Source organism: Helianthus annuus, chromosome 15 (genome assembly GCF_002127325.2).
Source record: "Helianthus annuus cultivar XRQ/B chromosome 15, HanXRQr2.0-SUNRISE, whole genome shotgun sequence".
Lineage (NCBI taxonomy): Eukaryota > Viridiplantae > Streptophyta > Magnoliopsida > Asterales > Asteraceae > Helianthus > Helianthus annuus.
The window spans coordinates 3,889,050-3,908,368 of record NC_035447.2 but is presented as its reverse complement, the minus strand read 5'-3'; the positions used below and the strand labels follow the sequence as shown (position 1 = coordinate 3,908,368).

General features: G+C 43.6%; 1 protein-coding gene across 1 annotated transcript; it reads left to right on the top strand.

Moving 5' to 3' along the window:
• The first annotated feature begins 18,110 nt into the window (after positions 1 to 18,110).
• Positions 18,111 to 18,662, top strand: LOC110910146 (glutaredoxin-C13). Its single transcript, XM_022154860.2, has one exon. The coding sequence runs from the start codon at positions 18,117 to 18,119 to the stop codon at positions 18,423 to 18,425; it is 309 nt and encodes a 102-aa protein (XP_022010552.1). The 5' UTR covers positions 18,111 to 18,116; the 3' UTR covers positions 18,426 to 18,662.
• Positions 18,663 to 19,319: the final 657 nt, after the last annotated feature.

The window sequence follows — 19,319 nt, the reverse complement described above, 5'->3', positions numbered from 1 at the left end:
AGTCGAAGGACCCTAGTTCGAAAGATCTTAAAAGAAAACAGAAACTTGTTAGCAATAAACAGACCACACTTCGAAAGATCAAATCTTGTTCGAAGGATCAACAGTGCTCGAAAGATCACTGTTGAATTTCGAACAATGATTTCGAAAGATTCAAGAACTCGAAGGATTCCCCTTTGAAAGATCCTTATCTTTCGAGTTAAATCCTTATCTTTCGGACACCTGTCTTTCGAAAAGATTCCTTTATCGAAAGATATGCTTCGGACTTCGAAGGATGGGTCGAAGGATAATAATCTTTCGAGCCTTCCTTAATCGAAAGACAGTCTTTCGAGGTCGAAGGATATCTTTCGAGAGGTTCTGACACACAGACACAAAGTGATGGGTTGGTGAAAAGGTGACAGGTTGGTAAGTCAACTTTCGGCAAAAGGAGGTAAGGTCTGACACAGATTTCTACCAACTTTGAAATAACCTGAAAGTTTACCAAATATGGACAATCTTATCCACACAGTCCGGTGACCGGAATAGTTACCGGAGTATGCCGGAAATCACCAAAACACTCAAAAACAAGTTTCTAAGTTACCCAACCCCACTTTAAACACTCCCGGTTAGTTTAGACACGTTTTTACTCAAAGAAAATGCAAGAAACTAAGTAAAAACAGGTGCAAAACCAAGTGTTTCAACACACCAAAACTTGTAAAAACCCGGTTTTAAACAAGGTAAAGAGCGAGGCTCTGATACCACTTGTAGGTCCCTTTTCGCGGAGGATTACGAACCTAAACCTTGTTATACAAACCTACTAGCGAGTGCGGAATCCAAGCTAGCAAGCAAACCGAGTTAGTAGCAAGTAGAGAAACAAACACACAAGTTCACCGATTAACACAACTTGTATTAATGCAATGAGGGTTCGGTTACAAGCTCAATGTTTACAGAAATGTTCTATAAACTCTCTAAGTGTGTGTGTGAGTTTTGGACAGAATGCTCTCAAAGCTCTCTATCTCTCGGAAGTGCAAATGGCAGAACTTTCAGAACTATCTAACACAACACACTGCATGGGTATATATACCCATACACAGCAGGTCTGCTCGAAGGATCCGATAGATGGTCCGAAGGATCATCTTTCGGATACAATGCTTTCGAAGGATCAGCAAGGACCTCGAAGGATCATCCTTCGAGGACCATCAGTCGAAGCATATCTTTCGAGGTGATCGAAGGATCTACATTATCCTTCGATCACTCATCCTTCGAGCCAGACAACTTTCAACAAGTTTACTTACTGTTGACTGAGTCAAACCAGGAGGACGGTTGACTTGGTCAACTTACATGACTTACAAGGACATCGTTTACATCGTGACCGAATACAGACAAAGTACAGACACAAGTGCACCAACAACTCTTTCGAGCTAAAACGAGCTTTAGACGATCTTGATGAGTTCATGATCCCTACCAGTGTTGAAGGGGTATGGTCCCAAAAAGCCGCGCAAACCTCCGCCCAGGTTGCGCGTGAGACCATACTCCTTATTTCAGTAAACTTATTAATAAGACCCCCGCGCGGCTTACACACGTTCTGATCTATCCTGCGCGAGGCACGGCCCACAAGAGGCTCAGATATCAGCACTTAGCATAAAATAATGGAACAAACGAGCATACTAACCCCACGCGGGTTAGTTTGCTGTCCAACAAGAACCACACAGTAGGGAAGCGCACGGCTACCTACAGTGGTACACAAGGTACAAGTGGCAGTAAGAGGTGCCAATGAGCGTCCAGCAGGCTCTGGTCAATCGTGCGCCACGATCGCCTGACGAGAAGTACACAAGGACGTCTACGTGGCACCAATCAGAGGACGGAGACAACTGTCCCACGATCTCCACTTGTCTGCTGATGGCAGAAGGACAACAAGGCCGACAACAATGACACGTGGCTCCAATCAAGGTGCGCCAGCACCGACGAGCATCTAGAAGCCACTAAGCGGTCGACGCCAGCGAGGCAAAGAGCATATCTGTTATGTTGTCCGTTTCCGGCCCAAGGCCCATCAGCCCATAACCTCTTACACCTCTCCGGCTATAAATAGAGACCTCATTCCATAGGTTAAACATTCCATTCCCTCTACTCTCACTCTTAGCACTTAATTATTCTAAAAGCAGTCGCTTATTCTCACGCCGGAGCCTGGTTAAGAGGGAAACCCCCACATTTCCCCTCTTAACGAGTAACGGTGTTCTGTTTTGCAGGATTGGATTATCAAGTCGGAGCTCAAATATCCATAAGAAGATTAACCATTATGAAAGGAACATAAACCAATCTTAATTAAGTCACTAATTAGATCAGTGTTTCTTCATTGGCGCCCACCGATTTTTTCTATAACCACCCTCATCTTCTTTTATTTGAGCCTTTGACATCTTTTCATCCTTCGACTATGGCTGGTCAAGGAACCATTCCAGAGTTCGGCTTTGGAGCCAACTCTAACATGGCGTTGGGTGAAGGAATCCAAAACTTCCAAGCCCAACAAGTCGAGGAAATCGGTGAAGTTGAAATCACCAATACTGGGGGTCCTCGCGGGAGCATCACCCGCATCACCCAAGTGGCCACCCCAGGGAACAACGGAGAAGGACCCTCGAACCCAGCGCCGGCTCAGAATGTTTTGGCATTGCTAGGCTTACCAGAAGGCGAAACCCCAGCTTCCTGGTACGCCAAGAACATCGCCACCATCAACGCAGCATACCAGTCGCTGATCGCGCAGCAAGCAGTTTTGACGGCAGAACCGTCCCTGGTCACCCCTCAGAGTCAGGGGGTGCGCCAAATGCCCCTGCCAGCTAACCAACAAGGCAGAACCAACAGGCCTCCCCCTACAAGACGCTTGAGTGTGCCAGACACGCGTGATATAAGAGGGGAAACGGATAGTCACTACGTCTATCCGTCAAACCTTCAACGAGGCCCTGTTCACAGCCGGCTCACGCCGCGCAATATGAACAACGAAGGGGAAGAAACAGATCCGTATGATCCCACATGGGAAGATGACGAGGAATCGTCAGTCTTTAATCGTTTACCGAAAAACCATGAGTACTACAAGCCAAGACAACACATTGGCTACACAGAAGAAGCTGAAAGAGATTTCCGCCTGGCATACCGACCAGCGGAAGCTGCGGAGCACTCCAAGTTCATCCCGAAAATCGCACTCGCGCCGCTTTCACGAGAGAAACTACCCCCGACTGTCGGGAAGTTCAATGGATTGACTGATCCAGACGATCACGTCAGAACATTCACGAGTGTGGGCTGCATGGGAGGTTGGAACATGCCCATGTGGTGTCACTTGTTCATTCAAACTCTTACCGAGGCGGCTCGCGCCTGGTTCGACAGCCTTCCGCCTGGGAAGATTAAATCATGGACAGATTTCAAGACGCAATTCTTGAGCTACTTTAGCCAACAACGTCGCTACCAGCGCGACACAGCCGAAGTAGAAGATATTTGGCGAAGAGATGGTGAAGGTCTTGAGGACTTCATCACCCGTTTTAACAAAGAATGTCTGGAAATAGGCGGCGTCAGTGAACAACTCATGCGTTGTCACTTCAAGAAGGCCATACGCTGCGATAGTCTCATTAGAACTATCACAGGCAAAGATGGAATGCCAAAGGAGTGGGATAAACTAATGGAGGCCGCAAAAATCGTCGCGCAAACTGAGGAGTCCCTGGCTGGTGGCAAGGGTTATTACTCTGAAGATCGATTCTCCAGAGGAAACACGCGCGACAACAACAAAAAGCGTAACAAATACAAGAGTAATGACTGGAAGTCTGGGAGGTCAAGAGGCCACGACGATAGGCCACGCTACAGAGAAGACGCGCGAGAAACAATTGACCGAATTGGTTACAAGAAGGCGGTCAGAGACGACAATCGTGACAAACACTGGACTCCGCTCACAAAAACGCCAAAAGAGGTACTGATGACGGAAAATCACGATTTTAAGGCTCCCAGGCCGATGACAAACAAGAAGGGACAAGACCCCAACTTGTACTGCGATTTTCATAAAGATTCAGGGCACTTGACCGACGACTGTTATAGTTTGCGCCAAGAGATTGAGAGAGCGCTCAAAAGCGGTAAGCTAAGCCATTTGGTGAAGAACGTGCGCAAGGAGACCCGACAACTCCAGCGCCACGAGGAAGGGAACCACAAGAAAGTCCGACGACTAGAGACTCACATGGTCAACGGACCTAGATACAGCGCGAAAGAGAAAGGCAAGCGCCCCTACGAACCCTCTTGGTAAGAGCAGCAGGTCATATTCCCGGTAGTGCGCGGCGGTCCTCGCGCCACGCGTCCCGTCGTCATTACCGGTATAATCGGTCATTATGAAACAGAATACATATTCATTGACCCAGGAAGTACAGCTGACATCATTTACGAACAGTGTTTCAATCAATTTGATGAAGAAGATAAAGCGAGACTCGAGCCAGTCGATTATCCTTTGTCTGGGTTTTGCAACGAAATGGTTTTTCCACTCGGCCAGATCAGTTTCCCCGTCACGTTCTCTGACGGAAAACACTCAAGAACAACAAATGTGAATTTCATGGTAATGCCAGTGAAATCGAGGCATGATGTGCTTATTGGGAGGGAAACACAAGGCGAGCTAAACATGGTGACTTCAACGCCCCATTCTGCGATAGGTTTCCCAACCAAGACAGGAGTGGCAATCATATACGCCAAAAAGGAAGTAATGTCAACTGACGAACTGCGTCCAACAAAGGCGGCGAAGGTCTCCACGACCGAGCCAGAAAAATGGGTTTTAAATCGCAAATACCCAGACCAGACTGTGACAATTGGCCACACCATTTCGTCAAACATCCGAACACGTCTAAAGCAGTTGTTGTTTCGAAACATGGATATATTTGCCTGGACCCCGGCAGACATGACCGGTGTCCCGCGCAACATAACCGAGCATTGCTTAAACACGTACCCCTCTGTCGAACCAAAGGTTCAAAGAAGGCGCAGTCTAGGAGCAGATAAGACAAAAGCAATGAATGAGCAAGTATGTGAGTTGCTCAAAGCTGGGATCCTGCGAGAGGTAAGATATCAGAGCTGGGTTGCGAACCCAGTGATGGTCGAAAAGTCAAACGGCGGATGGCGCATGTGCGTAGACTACACCGATCTCAACAAGGCGTGCCCAAAGGATTGCTATTCCTTGCCTGAGATCGATAAAAAAAAAAGACTCCCTCGCACCATACAGATGGAAATGCTTTTTGGATTGCTACAAGGGGTATCATCAAGTTCAGATGAAACTCGAAGATGAAGACAAGACAGCCTTCAGGACTGATCTTGGAATCTTCTGCTACACAAAAATGTCGTTCGGCTTAAAGAATGCAGGCGCAACATACCAACGCCTGATGGATAAGACCTTTGCAGGAGACATCGGAAAGCATATTGAGGTTTACATCGATGATCTAGTGGTTAAAAGTCCCGAGGAGGACCAAATGTTGAAAGACAACGAGAAGACGTTCAACTCATTGCGCAGCGTAAATATGAAGCTAAATCCTGCCAAATGCTCTTTCGGTATGGAAGAAGGGAAATTTCTAGGCTTCATTGTTACAAACGGCGGTTTCAAGGTGAACCCAGAGAAAGTACAAGCCATAGAGCGAATGCCCTCACCGCGAAACATCAAAGAGATGCAACGACTGGCTGGCCGGCTGGTCGCGCTTAATCGTTTTCTCTCCAACCACGCCGCAAAGTCGTATCCCTTCATCAGCACATTGCGCAACTGCGTGAAGAAACAGGAGTTCAAGTGGACACCGGAGGCAGAAACAACTTTTCAACAAATGAAAGCGTGCCTGATTGAACTACCTACCCTGACTGCACCATTTGAAAAAGAACCCCTTGTACTGTACTTGTCCTCCTCGGATAAGGCAGTAGGGTCAGTATTATTGGTCGACAGAAATGGAATACAAACTCCGATCTACTATGTCAGCAGGGTACTCACCGACCCAGAAACGAGATATTCCACAATGGAAAAGCTGGTTCTTGCGCTACTACACGCCTCTCGAAGGCTGCGCCGATACTTCACAGGCCATGTGATAACTGTGCTTACAAACTTCCACATCGGCACTATACTGCAAAAGCCTGAGACATCAGGCAGGTTGGCAAAATGGGCCATCGAACTGGGAGGCCATAACATCTTGTACAGGCCGCGCCCAGCCATTAAGGGCCAGGTCCGAGCCGACTTCATCACAGAAGTGCCGGCCGATAAAATCAAAGAGTGCGAGCTGATAGAGACTCCCGAGAAAGATGCAACGGACGAGACTTGGATGCTTTACACCGACGGGGCATCAAATGAAGATGGCGCGGGAGCAGGATTGCGCCTAGTGAGCCCAGAAAATCACGAGTTTACTTACGCCATTAAGTTGGACTTTAAAAACACCAACAACGAGGCGGAGTACGAAGCATTTCTGGCAGGCTTACGCCTCGCCATCAAGATGGGAGCCAAATGCTTACGCGCACATGTTGACTCACTCCTGATAGCTAGCCAAGTCAATGGCATATACGATGCGAAGGGAGAAGTCATGGCTTTGTATCTAGAGCAAGCAAAAGAGTTGCTCCAACAATTCAAATCTCACAAGGTCATACACATCAATCGCTCCGAAAACAAGCCAGCTGATGCCTTGAGCAAGCTTGCCTCGACTTCTTTTCAACATCTTGCCAAAGATGTAAGGATAGAGGTACTCAAGAATCCATCCGTGCTACTGCGACAAGTAAACGTGATCGAAACAGGGCAACCATCGTGGATGACCCCAATAATCCAGTACTTGCAAGAAGGGGTACTCCCTGAAAACAAAGCGGAAGCGAGGAAAATCCAAAACAAAGCCCTACACTATGAAATGAACGGTGGTATTTTGTACCGAAAATCCTTCTTGGGACCACTACTGCGCTGTGTGGACCCCCAAGATGCGAACTACTTGATAAGGGAGATCCACGAAGGGATCTGCGGCATTCATTCCGGACCACGGATGGTTGTCGCGAAGATCATGAGCGCCGGTTACTACTGGCCAGGGATGCATGTCGACGCACTCAAGGAAATCCGCAAGTGTGACTCTTGTCAGAGACACTCTCCAAAAACACTGCGCCCCAGGAACGACCTTATCCATGTATCCACTGCATGGCCCTTCCAGCAGTGGGGAATTGACATGATTGGACCCTTCCCGGATGCTCCCGGCGCCGTAAAATTTATCATAGTGGCCGTTGATTACTTCACAAAGTGGGTGGAGGCCAAAGCCCTTGCATCCACCACAGCTATGATGGTGTGCAAATTCATCTGGGAGCACATCATATGCAGATTTGGCCTCCCACTCAAGATCGTAACTGACAATGGCACCAACTTTGCATCGGAAGATCTCAAGAAGTGGATGAAGGAGATGAAAATTGAACACACTTTCACATCTGTTGCGCACCCCCAAGGCAACGGACAAGTGGAAAGCGTGAACAAATGCATTGTCGAGGGAATAAAGGCCAGATTGGGCACAAGGCGACGAGGATGGGTTGATGAGCCCCCAAGCATCTTATGGGCTCATCGAACCATGCCAAAAACGAGTACCGGCGAGACCCCTTTTAGCTTAGTCTATGGCTCAGAGGCGGTTATCCCGGCGGAGATTGGCCTACCCTCACCACGCATGTCAGCGGTCAACACAATTGACAATGAAGCGGAGAGACGCCTTGACTTGGACTTGTTAGAAGAAAGGCGCGAAATCGCGCGAATCAGAGAAGCCAAGTACAAGACCCAGCTGGAAAGGTACTACAACACAAGGGTCCGCATTTGTACCTCCACCCCAGGAGAATATGTCTTCCGCGACAATGAGGCGTCAAATGCGGAACGTCCAGCAAAGTTGGGACCTAAATGGGAAGGCCCATACCTAATCCACGAGGTCCTAGGCAAAGGGGCATACAAGTTACGCACCCTAGATGGCCACATTTTACCACGAACATGGAATGCGCAACAACTGCGCAAATGTTATATGTAACCTACTTCGACCTTGCGCCCGTTTTACTTTCCCATGTCGGCTATACGCCATTAACAATTAATGTATGAAGGCCTAAGCACCCATTTCTGACTTAATGAAAGCATACGACATGTTTTCTATTTACATTTTTTCGTCACAAATGCATGCTAAACTTTTGATTAGCGCGAAAACACTCCAGCATTTTAGAGTTTGTTAAACAAGAACCGCCTCCAAGGTCTTCCGCGAACAAAGCGCGAGACCGGGCGGTCCCCTTTTACTTGAAGACACTTCCATTTATTCGAGCTAATTTAACCTAAGTTTTGACAGCAATGCAATAATTGCAACGGAAAAAACGAAAACGATTCATATAAGTAAACATGCGCAACAGCGCAGCTTTTTATAATCAAGTTGCAAAAGAAAATTACAAGGCAGCCTACTCTATTCATCATGTCGGTCACCATCATCTTCACCATCATCATCGTTGCCTTCATCATCACCATCTCCACCGTCATCACCAGCTGGCTCTTCATCGGATAATTCGACGGTAACTGGTGGATCGAGAACTGCTTTAAGACGATGACACCAGTCGTCTTTCTTCAACGCTTCCACAACCAGATCCATAACAGGCAAAGTAAGGTTGTCATATGAATTTTCAGCATGTGCAAGCGCGGCATCAGCCTGTTCAGTCACTGAGCAATGACTTACATCAAATTCTTGACCAAGCATCTGCTCCACATGACTGGCACATTCCAGGTAGCCCCCTCGATGACCCACCGCGCACGCCGCATCCGTGAGAGCAGCAACGACGCGATCTAGCTCGCCAGCATTTAGGATGGAGTTGGCAACCTTCAACAAAAGCAGAGCATTAAGGACAACCCTTAGCAGGATAGAAGCATAAAAGACAGAAGTACAAACTTACAAGCACTACTCCACGAGTGCGCATCCATTCAGCCTCCGAGACAAGCGTATCAACGATGCCTTGGGCCTCGGAGTAGTTGGTCTGAGCCACATTAAGCGCGGCAGTGCTAACAGCACGCGCCTCCTCAGCTGTGGCAGCCTTAACCTTCTCGGCCTCCAGGTCGATCTCCAAAGACTCACATTTGTCGATTTGCTCATTCAAGCGACGTTTGAGCTCCGCAATCTCAACGTCCTTGGCTTGGAGATCTCTGTCCTTGCTGGACAACTGCACCTTGGCCTCAGACAACTCAACCTGGAAATTGACAAATAACTTAGGCCAGTTTGTAAACAACATTGTGAGAAAAGAGTGAATAAATAAACTAACCTCCATCTGCTGCTTGGCAGCCTTCTCACCATGCGCCTCCTCTAACTTCGATGTCAACTCGGCAACTTTAGCCTCGAGGTCAACAATCTTCTGTCGAGCCGCGTAGGCGCGCTCGTTGTCCTGGGCAAAAATGCGCTTGAACTCGGCCTTCTCCTTGGCCAGTTGCTCCTCAACATTTTGGAGTTTCATTTTCAGTCCCTCGCGGCCCCATTCTTCAGCCTTCCTATCAGCTTCAAATTTGGCTCTCTCCTCATCGAAAGCAGCCTTTGACTTGTCAAAATCAGCAATGCGCTTTAGCATGCGCTCACGATAACCTTCCCAGTCTGCTCGCTCCCTAACCATCGTTCGCCACTCGCGAACTATCTGATGATTGGCAGCGCGAGCATTGGCTTCTCCAAGCACAAAGGTTCTATACAACAGCTCATGAGGCTTCGCCCTTTGCCGGTTAACCTCTGCAGGAGTAAATGAGTTCAGGAACCACTTACGGCAAGGGCGAATTCTTGAAATGTATCCTTTTGCTTCAAGCTCCAGGGGGCTTGGTGAGGAGCATCACCGCGTTCTTCTTCATTATAAGTTTTGTAGTAGATATCGCCAACGGTGTCCTTCGCCCCAATCACATTTGGCTTATAACCCCCAGCTCCACCAGAGCTCGCGCCACTAGAGGTGTACCAACCCGAACCCTTAGAAGTAACGATCTTTGATCGATCGTGGGTCTCAGCATGCGCGGATTGGGTAGCTTTGGCAACCTCGGGCCCCTGAACATTGACAGGCTGTTCCATAGCCTTCTTCTGTTCCAGCTCCTTCTCCAAAGCCTTCTTCTTCGCCTCTTCGGCTGCCTTCTCCTCCTCCGCCTTCTTCTTCCTCTCTTCTTCTTCTTTCCTCCTCTTCTCCTCCTCAATTCTCTTCTTCCTTCCTTCTTCTCTCTTCTGATTCTCCTCTGCCTTTCGCTGCGCCTCGGCAGCCTTCGCAGCATCCTGAGCAGCAGTATCAGAAGACTTGATGGTAATCTTCGGCCTCTTCGACCCTGGCTCACTGAACTTGACACCCTTCTCAGGGGTCTTCTTCTTGATCTCTGTGAAAATAATAAAAGTACATCAAGCAATGAAAATAAAAGTAAAAAGAGAAGCAAGGAACGTACCAGGAGAAAACTTATACAACGAGCGAAGGTTGCTCGTTTTCCCAACCAGGGGAATCACAGCAGCAACAGGCGCAGAAGCCACACCAGCCGTGGCTTCGCTTCTACCTCTTTTCCTGCCAATCAGCTGGGCAGCAGCATCTTCTTCTTCCGCCTCATCATCTTCAGGCACAGATGGAGTCGCGCCAGCATCAGGGTTACGAGAACCCGCGCTCCCAGAGCTTTTTGAGCCACCCGCACCAGTTTTTGCCTTAGTTGTACGCGACAAGCCTTCAAATGAGTCACTGATTATCACATAATCATCTAAGTCACTTTGTCGAAGGCGAAGAGTACCTTTGACAGCAGCAGTAGTTGCGCGACTAGTGCCAGTCCCCTTGCTGGTCACTTCAAGATCAACCTTCTTTTTCTTCTTCAAGGGTTTCTTCTTCTTCTCTTCTGGGTCAATGCCCAGGTCGCGCAACACACCTGCAAAGATATTAGACCACGAACTTAGCTCGCCGCTGGAAGACCCTACTGACTCCTCGCTGGAAAGATAGAGAATCTCTTTCCCAGCAGAAGTCACAGAGCGCAAAGGACGAGGTTTAAGGAATTGCGCACCTTCAGTAGTGGTTGGCGGCGAAGCAAAGGCACCATCAACCGGATACATGAAGTTGCCCTTGATCTGGTCATACTAGCTCTCTTCATCATCGCGCAATGGGCGCACGCCTATAGAACCACCAAACGTGGCGAAGGCCGCTTTATACAGCTGCGCCTCTACACGTGAATGAAAATAAGTAACAATTAAAGCAAAGTACTTGAAAAAAGAAAAAGGAGATAACTGACCTTGATCGCCGATCTTCAGCACTGGAACCTCCTTGCTGTTGGGTGACCACTGGTCACTCATCTTCGCCGCTACTAACACGTTTTCCCCAAACACACGATTTGGGGTTGGGTTCAACTGTTGGTACCACCGAGCATTTTTAGGGATCGGAAGATCTTCCTTCGGTATCGCTTCAGTCCAATCCCTGAAGGGCATGGCAATCGGCAACACTTCCTCACGGATGAAGAAGAATTTGGGTTTCCAGTCATAGAAACTCTTTGGTGGGTTTAGTAGAATTTTCTTCGCTGCACCTCGGCTCGCAAAAGAGAAGAAACCCATCGTCCTTTGCAGCTGATAAAACGCCCGGAATTTATCCACAGATGGCTCGATGCCATGAGAATGGCACAAGAACTCGAAGTGACGAACCCTAACCATCCCAGGTGGGCTCATCTGCGACAGATGGAAGTTGTAATGGTGAAGTATATGCCCCAGGAAGTTCGTCGCCGGTAACCTAAAGTTACCTTGAAGAAAGAAGTCTTCGTAAAGGGTAATATAACCCGGTGGTGCATCAGCAGCAGTCTGACCCTGAGCCGGGTATCTAGCGTCCCACTCCGGTGGAAACTGGAAACTACGAACAATTTGTTCAAACAACCCTAGATCCCACTTGAGGACGGGAACAGGACCCTCCTCAGCAGAACTAACCTCCTGGTGTTCTTCAGCCATAATAATGCACGTCTAAATTTCTAAAAAATTTGAAGATTGAAAGAAATCTGGAAAACTTGAAGAAAATCTTGAAGATTTGAAGAAAATCTTGAAGATGTGAAGAAGAACTTTGAAGATTCAAAGAAGAAGTTTGAGAGAGTAAGAAAGCAACGAAGAGAAGTGAGGATCTCTCACACCTCTTCGGATATATATACCCATCGCATTTAATGCGATGGGTAACCGTGCCGCTTTCGCCGCTAGGCTAACCAACGAGAGGATGCCACGTCAAGCGGAAAACCAGGGGTGACGGTTACCACGCGCGCGTGGGCCTCACTCTCCTGACACGAAGTGCAACCGTCGCAGTCGGCATGATGACATCCGTGCCAGGGGTCAACTCAAACGTCGCACTCAACGACTTATTCCACCAACTTGTCAGAGTTCAAATTTTGAAGTTTCCCGCCATAAAAATTACAAGTAACCTTAGGCAAAAGTTACATGAGTCGCGCAAGCTAAACGTCGCCTTCAATAGCCTTGCGCGCTTGATCGGACAAACAATAAATCCCTCAAGACCTGACTTGGTAGCTGCGCAATTGAAAACAACAATTTCCACATGCGCCACACCAATCAGGATCAAAAGAACATTTCCCCTTCTCTTATTTTTCTTATTTTTATTAAGTCCAGAGCTCCAACCACTTGCGTTGCGCATGGTGCAGCATTGGACTGGGAGGACTTGAAGGGGTATGGTCCCAAAAAGCCGCGCAAACTTCCGCCCAGGTTGCACGTGAGACCATACTCCTTATTTCAGTAAACTTATTAATAAGACCCCCGCGCAGCTTACACACGTTCTGATCTATCTTGCGCGAGGCACGGCCCACAAGAGGCTCAGATATCAGCACTTAGCATAAAATAATGGAACAAACGAGCATACTAACCCCGCGCGGGTTAGTTTGCTGTCCAACAAGAACCACACAGTAGGGAAGCGCACGGCTACCTACAGTGGTACACAAGGTACAAGTGGCAGTAAGAGGAGCCAATGAGCGTCCAGCAGGCTCTGGTCAATCGTGCGCCACGATCGCCTGACGAGAAGTACACAAGGACGTCTACGTGGCACCAATCAGAGGACGGAGACAACTGTCCCACGATCTCCACTTGTCTGCTGATGGCAGAAGGACAACAAGGCCGACAACAATGACACGTGGCTCCAATCAAGGTGCGCCAGCACCGACGAGCGTCTAGAAGCCACTAAGCGGTCGACGCCAGCGAGGCAAAGAGCATATCCGTTATGTTGTCCGTTTCCGGCCCAAGGCCCATCAGCCCATAACCTCTTACACCTCTCCGGCTATAAATAGAGACCTCATTCCACAGGTTAAACATTCCATTCCCTCTACTCTCACTCTTAGCACTTAATTATTCTAAAAGCAGTCGCTTATTCTCACGCCGGAGCCTGGTTAAGAGGGAAACCCCCACATTTCCCCTCCTAACGAGTAACGGTGTTCTGTTTTGCAGGATCGGATTATCAAGTCGGAGCTCAAATATCCATAAGAAGATTTACCATTATGAAAGAAACATAAACCAATCTTAATTAAGTCACTAATTAGATCAGTGTTTCTTCAAGTGTTGATTCAACTTTGCTTTGAACTCTACGCATGGCAAATTGGGCGGGTTGAGTATGTTGGAAATAAGGCCCAAACACACACACACACACAAACAATCGGATTATGTGATCAAAACGAAATGGACTATTTCTTTATTGAATAAACTTGCACACCAATTACATAGACAGTAACTCTCTATTTTTATTAAAATGTTTACTTACTCACCAAGACATTTAACTAGACTCAAATTAGGAAGCCAAATAAACCTTAGTATTCTTACCATTCAAAACAGATAAGCATACTTAACAAACTAGGAATATTGGATTTTAATAATCTCAACTATTCGTTATTGGCCGCCAACAGTCCCAACTTCAAAAATAACACCACTGGCAGTCTCAACTATTACCATATTTGTCTTCAATGAACCATGACTAACAGAACTCTAACGTCGTTAGTCTCCAATCTCTAGAAAAATGTTTTTGGCTAGAAAAAGGTTCCTAAAGGTTTGATCTAAGGTTACAAAGAGGTTTGGGACAAAAATGTTGAGTTTTCCGGCCAAAAAGAAGTTTTTCGGCAATAAAAGAGTTTTCCGGCGACCTCAATAATTGAGGCTTTTAATAGAAAAGGTTTCCGAAAGCTCCGTAATAAGCTTACAAAGAGGTTTGGAACGAAAATGTTGAATTTTCCAGCCAAAAATGAGTTTTCTGGCCAAAAAGGAGTTTTCCGGCCAATAACGTTTCTCCGACGACTGGAGACTAATGACGTTAAGATTTTGTTAGTCAGGGTCCATTTGAGGTCAATATGTTAATATGTGATTGTCAGTGGTTATTTTTTAGATTGAGACTGTTGCCGACCAGTGACGAATAATTAAGATTATTAAAATACAATATTCCAACAAACTAATCCAATCTTTTGACTCATTTATGGTTCACCCTCCTCAACTTTCACATATTGAACTATTAGGATTAGATTCCCATAGGGTAATGGGTCAAAAGTGGGTTTGGGTCAAAATGGGTAAGTTATAAGTTTGAGCCAACCCACAAAACACATCTATATCCATTTCTTTTCCTAAATAATGTAAGAATATGATTAAAAGAAAGCTATATAATAACAAGAATCTAGTGTTTAATGATAATGACATTTAGGAGGTTTTCATGCACTTGATTACATTTTGGATGACTTTTCGGTCCGTTCACTCAGTTGACATGTTACTATTTTAGTTATATCCTTTAGCTTAAACCAGTGTCCCTTTAGAGATAAACACCACTGAGATCAACCTAATTATAGGTAAATGGATCATGAATAAAGCGATTTAGGAGATTGTGTGCACGAAAATTACATTTCGGGTCACTTCCAATATGTTTGACCCATTGGGATTAGAAATAACCCAAGTCGACCCAGTCATATGTTGGCATGAGTCTGTGTGATCGAGAGAGTAGACTGCAATTGATGAATATCTATTTCTAATTATGGCAAAGATCAAATACAAATAATCGTAACATACTAAACATACAAATTGAAGGAAAACTCAAAAAGACAAGGTGACATTTTTGTAATTACCACCAACTATCAAAGTTACTATACAAATGTAAACTCAACCAAAAATACCTAAAAAACACAATATTTTTTTAACATTTTTTTATTAAAAAATCGCTACATTTTGTTAGCAATTTTTTTTTTGCTGCTACTAAAAGTAGCGATTTTCTAATAAAAAATGTAAAAAAATAATAATTTGTGTGTTATTTTTTATTTTTTTAGATTTTTTAGGTTTTTTGGGGGTTTAGTTTTTAGCATTTTAGCTTTGGGGGGGGGGGGGGTTAGGTTTTTTAGGTATATTTGTAGAGTAACTTTGATAGTTATTGATAATTATAAAAATGTCACCTTGTCTTTCTAAGTTTTCCTTCAATTTGTATGTTTAGTATGTTAAGATTATTTGTAAAATGACTTTACCCTACTAATTATATTGTTCTTCTTTTACAAGTTTTTTTTCTCCAAACCTGAGATATTTTCTTAACTGTCATAACAGTTAGTATCCTAAAGGCTTGTATATATTGTAGTTAAACTAAACTTTAGTGTCATTGTGTCTTTATTATGAGTATAAGGTCATAGTGTCATATTGTAACTGGTTGACTGGGCCCAATCAAATAATTTAGCAAGGGGGAAGAGTTAAATGGGTCAAACTATGGAACAAGTTAAAAGTCACCCAAGTTCTATTATAAGCAACCACCTAAACTATGGAACAAGTTAAAATCCATACATTCTAAACTACTCTCTTTGCTCAGATTTAACTGGACCTCCCCTCTAAGAGGCATGTTTAAAAGCCCGTATATATAACTTGCATGGCAAAATATGATATATATAGTCGGAGCCCCATCTAGTTTGATACAAATGACTAGGTCTCAATCTTGCTTGCTGCCCATTCTTTTTTTCTTGGGCTTTCTTATGTAGCTATTTTTCTTGTTCAACCCACTTCAAAATCAACCCAAGTACCCAACTCATCATAAAGCTTTTTTATATATATAAGAAAAAGGCTAAGTATTGGGCATGTATATGTCATTTCAATGTTGATTCAACAATCTCCTAAAAGATCTGTAATATAGAAATTTGATTCTATGTTGTTACTTTATTATAACTATATATTGAAAAAGATGTGTGTTACTACTATTTTGTATTTTTGAGGGGTTTTTTCTTCATTAAACCTAAATACAGCTTTTCCTCTTTTACCCTTTCTTTCTCTAAAACAAGTTTTTAGTCAGAAATATTACATAAACAAAACCTTTGTTTTGTGCTATTCAGTTTAAATCTCATTACTTAATTTGAAACAATATGTATATATGATTTTGATTGGTATTTGATATATTAAAGTTTTCACAACAATAAATAGTTATAATGTACCAAACAAAGTTCTACCGTCACTCAAAGCATGTTGGAAAATAATTCTGACATGCAGTACTAGAAATTCAACTATGACCGACGAAACATCACAAGCGGCATGAATCCGTCTAAACATCTACGTTAATTTTATTTGTATTTGATCTTTTGTCTCAATATATAAGTGCGGTGTGACCTTGGTAAAACAAAAAAAATTCTTGAGTCGGCCAATAACAGACGAGAAAAAATTATATGAAAGAACTCTCACGCGTACTAGATTCGCATGCCTTATAGAATGTATGACAGTTGGTGGCATGGGCATGTTATCAAGAATCATAGTCCCCACAAAACAAATCTCGTTCCAGATCTTTTGGCCTTAAGAATATAATTGATATGGACAATGGAATCTGCTAGAAATAAAACTGACCAGCCTTAGAATATTTGAGTTTGTTAGTGGACCGTTGAGGCTAACTAGTGAGGTCGGTAATATGTGAAGGAATTATGAACTTATGGTCTTTAGCTTGTACACATCGAGCAATTGTTTAAGTTTGGTTGGGTAAAGGGTCAATTTGGGTTGGCATATTTTTATACCTATGGGTAGAGTTGACCCCAATCTATTTTTCAAAAAAGTTATTAATTTCTTTTACAAATAATTAGTGTGTTGACGTGAAAAGGGTCCGAAACACTTTTTGTACAAAGTTATCAAACTTTTTAATAAATAATTAGTATGATTTAGGGATGGGATCCAATAAAAATGAAATTATAATACAAGAGTAATTACACTAAAAAATGAAATACAATAATAATAATTACTTTAGCACGCCTACAGAAAATAGTGTAGAATTAGGTAAAAATACCGATCGCATCCTTTGTCCCTCGATCGCACCCCTACAAAACAATTTGGTCGGACATAGTGCAACTGATTTGCGACTGAAGTAAAAATATTATGTTGCAGATATGTGGAGAAAGGTAAATTATACAAAACGGTGGTAATTTTTGTAAAAAAAAAAAAATATATTTTTTAATCGGTCACAAAGGGGTCGTAAATATGTATAAACACGTAATAAAAATGAAATATATCATGGTAGTAAAACGGTCGCAAGTATGTGAAAAAAAATAAATTAATATAAAATAAAAATATTTATTCAGTGGCAAACTAGTCACAAAATTTGCAACTAGAAATGTCGTCGCTAAGTTCAGTTGCAAAATAGTCACTAGTTACAACTCAGTTCCCGGCTTTTTGCAACCAGGGGAGGAGCTTGAACGAAAACCCAGTGGGGCCGGACTCTTAAATATCCAAGAAAAAAAATCGGAACTTTTTGATAAAATTAACACTACGAGCGAAAAATCGGTGGGACCATCCCCGAGCCCCAATAAATTGCTTTGCCAGTGTTTGCAACCACCTTTTCAGCCGCAAATTGTCATTTGCAACCGCTTTACAATCTTAATTGACCCATATACAAGTAATTGGTCAGTATTTCCACCTTTTGTATAATGTGTTTGATGGAGGTTAGTTTGTACTTTTTCCTAAATGTTTGGAAAAGAAAGAATATAGTATCCATCTTTTAAAGTACCTTTTGGTAAAGAAAGCATCTCAAACTGATTTTTCTTGTTTGAAGAACACTAGACGAAAAGCATGCCGATTACTTATATAAATAGAACTAGCCCGCGAAACCTCAAACTACACCAAATCCCATTCTCCAAACTCTCCTTTGAATAGATCCAAGTTGTTGGTGACACTTAGCAGTATTTAAAATACTGTGATAAGATGGACAAGATAGAAACACTAACATCAGAGAATGCAATTGTGGTTTTTAGCAAGAGCACATGTTGCTTATGTTATGCTGTTACTATTTTGTTCAAAGAACTTGGGGTTGAGCCACTGATTCATGAGCTGGACCATGATCCAGAAGGCTGGGAGATTGAGAAGGCACTTGTGAACCAGGGTTGCAACTCCCCCCCTGTGCCAGCTGTGTTCATAGGGGGTAAACTTGTTGGGTCCACTAATGAGGTGATGTCACTCCACCTTAGGGGTGCCCTCATTCCACTCATCAGGCCATACCAGTCATTGGCTTAGATTATCTACTCATAAGTTGAAGAAATAAGTTAATTTGGATCAAACTAGACCATGACTAGTTTGCTTATGTAGGTTTTATCAGTGGAAGTATGTTAATTAGGTTATATGTTTTATTGTAATTTATATTATCTAGGTACTCAACCTTACTATTTGCAATAGTTACATGTTGAGAAAACAATCTAATTTAAGCATTTATGTATTATTAAACTTCTGTATGATCTTGATGTATGGTGTGACATTTTAATCTCTCTCTCTCTCTCTCATTTTCTCTTTATATACACACACACAATATCATACACACACATATACATATGCGTCTATCAAATAGAACTTAATGAATTTCACTTAAAAACATACTTGTCAAGTTACATCAAAACAGAAAGTAGACGGGAAACAAGTTGCGCCGTCACCCCTTTCTGAACTAAGAGAAACTTGAAGTAGGAGGTGATCGTGAATTGAAGGGAAAAAATCACTAACAATATATGCAAGTTTCGTAATTGTTTAATATAGTAGCCAATATATGTTCCATTTACACACTTATTTTAGAAAAAGATAATAATGGTTATGAAAAAAAGTTAACAAGATTGTACGTAACATATGATGAAAGTTGAGTGACTTTATAAAAGGAACAAAATTAAGTTTAAATGACTCGAATGAGAAACTTGGTTATTTTTGTGTCAAGTTGACCCTATATTTATACTCGTTTATATACACGTGTGTATCAAGTAGAACTTGAAACACAAACCGAAAGAAAATTGGAAAAGGAAAATACTATCATGGAATATTGGATCTAAAGATGAGAAAAGTAGGATGATTACTTGATTAGGGGCCTGCAACGTGCTGATTAGGTTTGATATTTTATGTGGTTATTATGTGTACTCCAACCTACATGGA

What these genes read in the sequence shown, in the direction of transcription:
- LOC110910146 (XM_022154860.2), top strand. Translation starts at nt 18,117, where the DNA reads ATGGACAAGATAGAAACACTAACATCAGAGAATGCAATTGTGGTTTTT.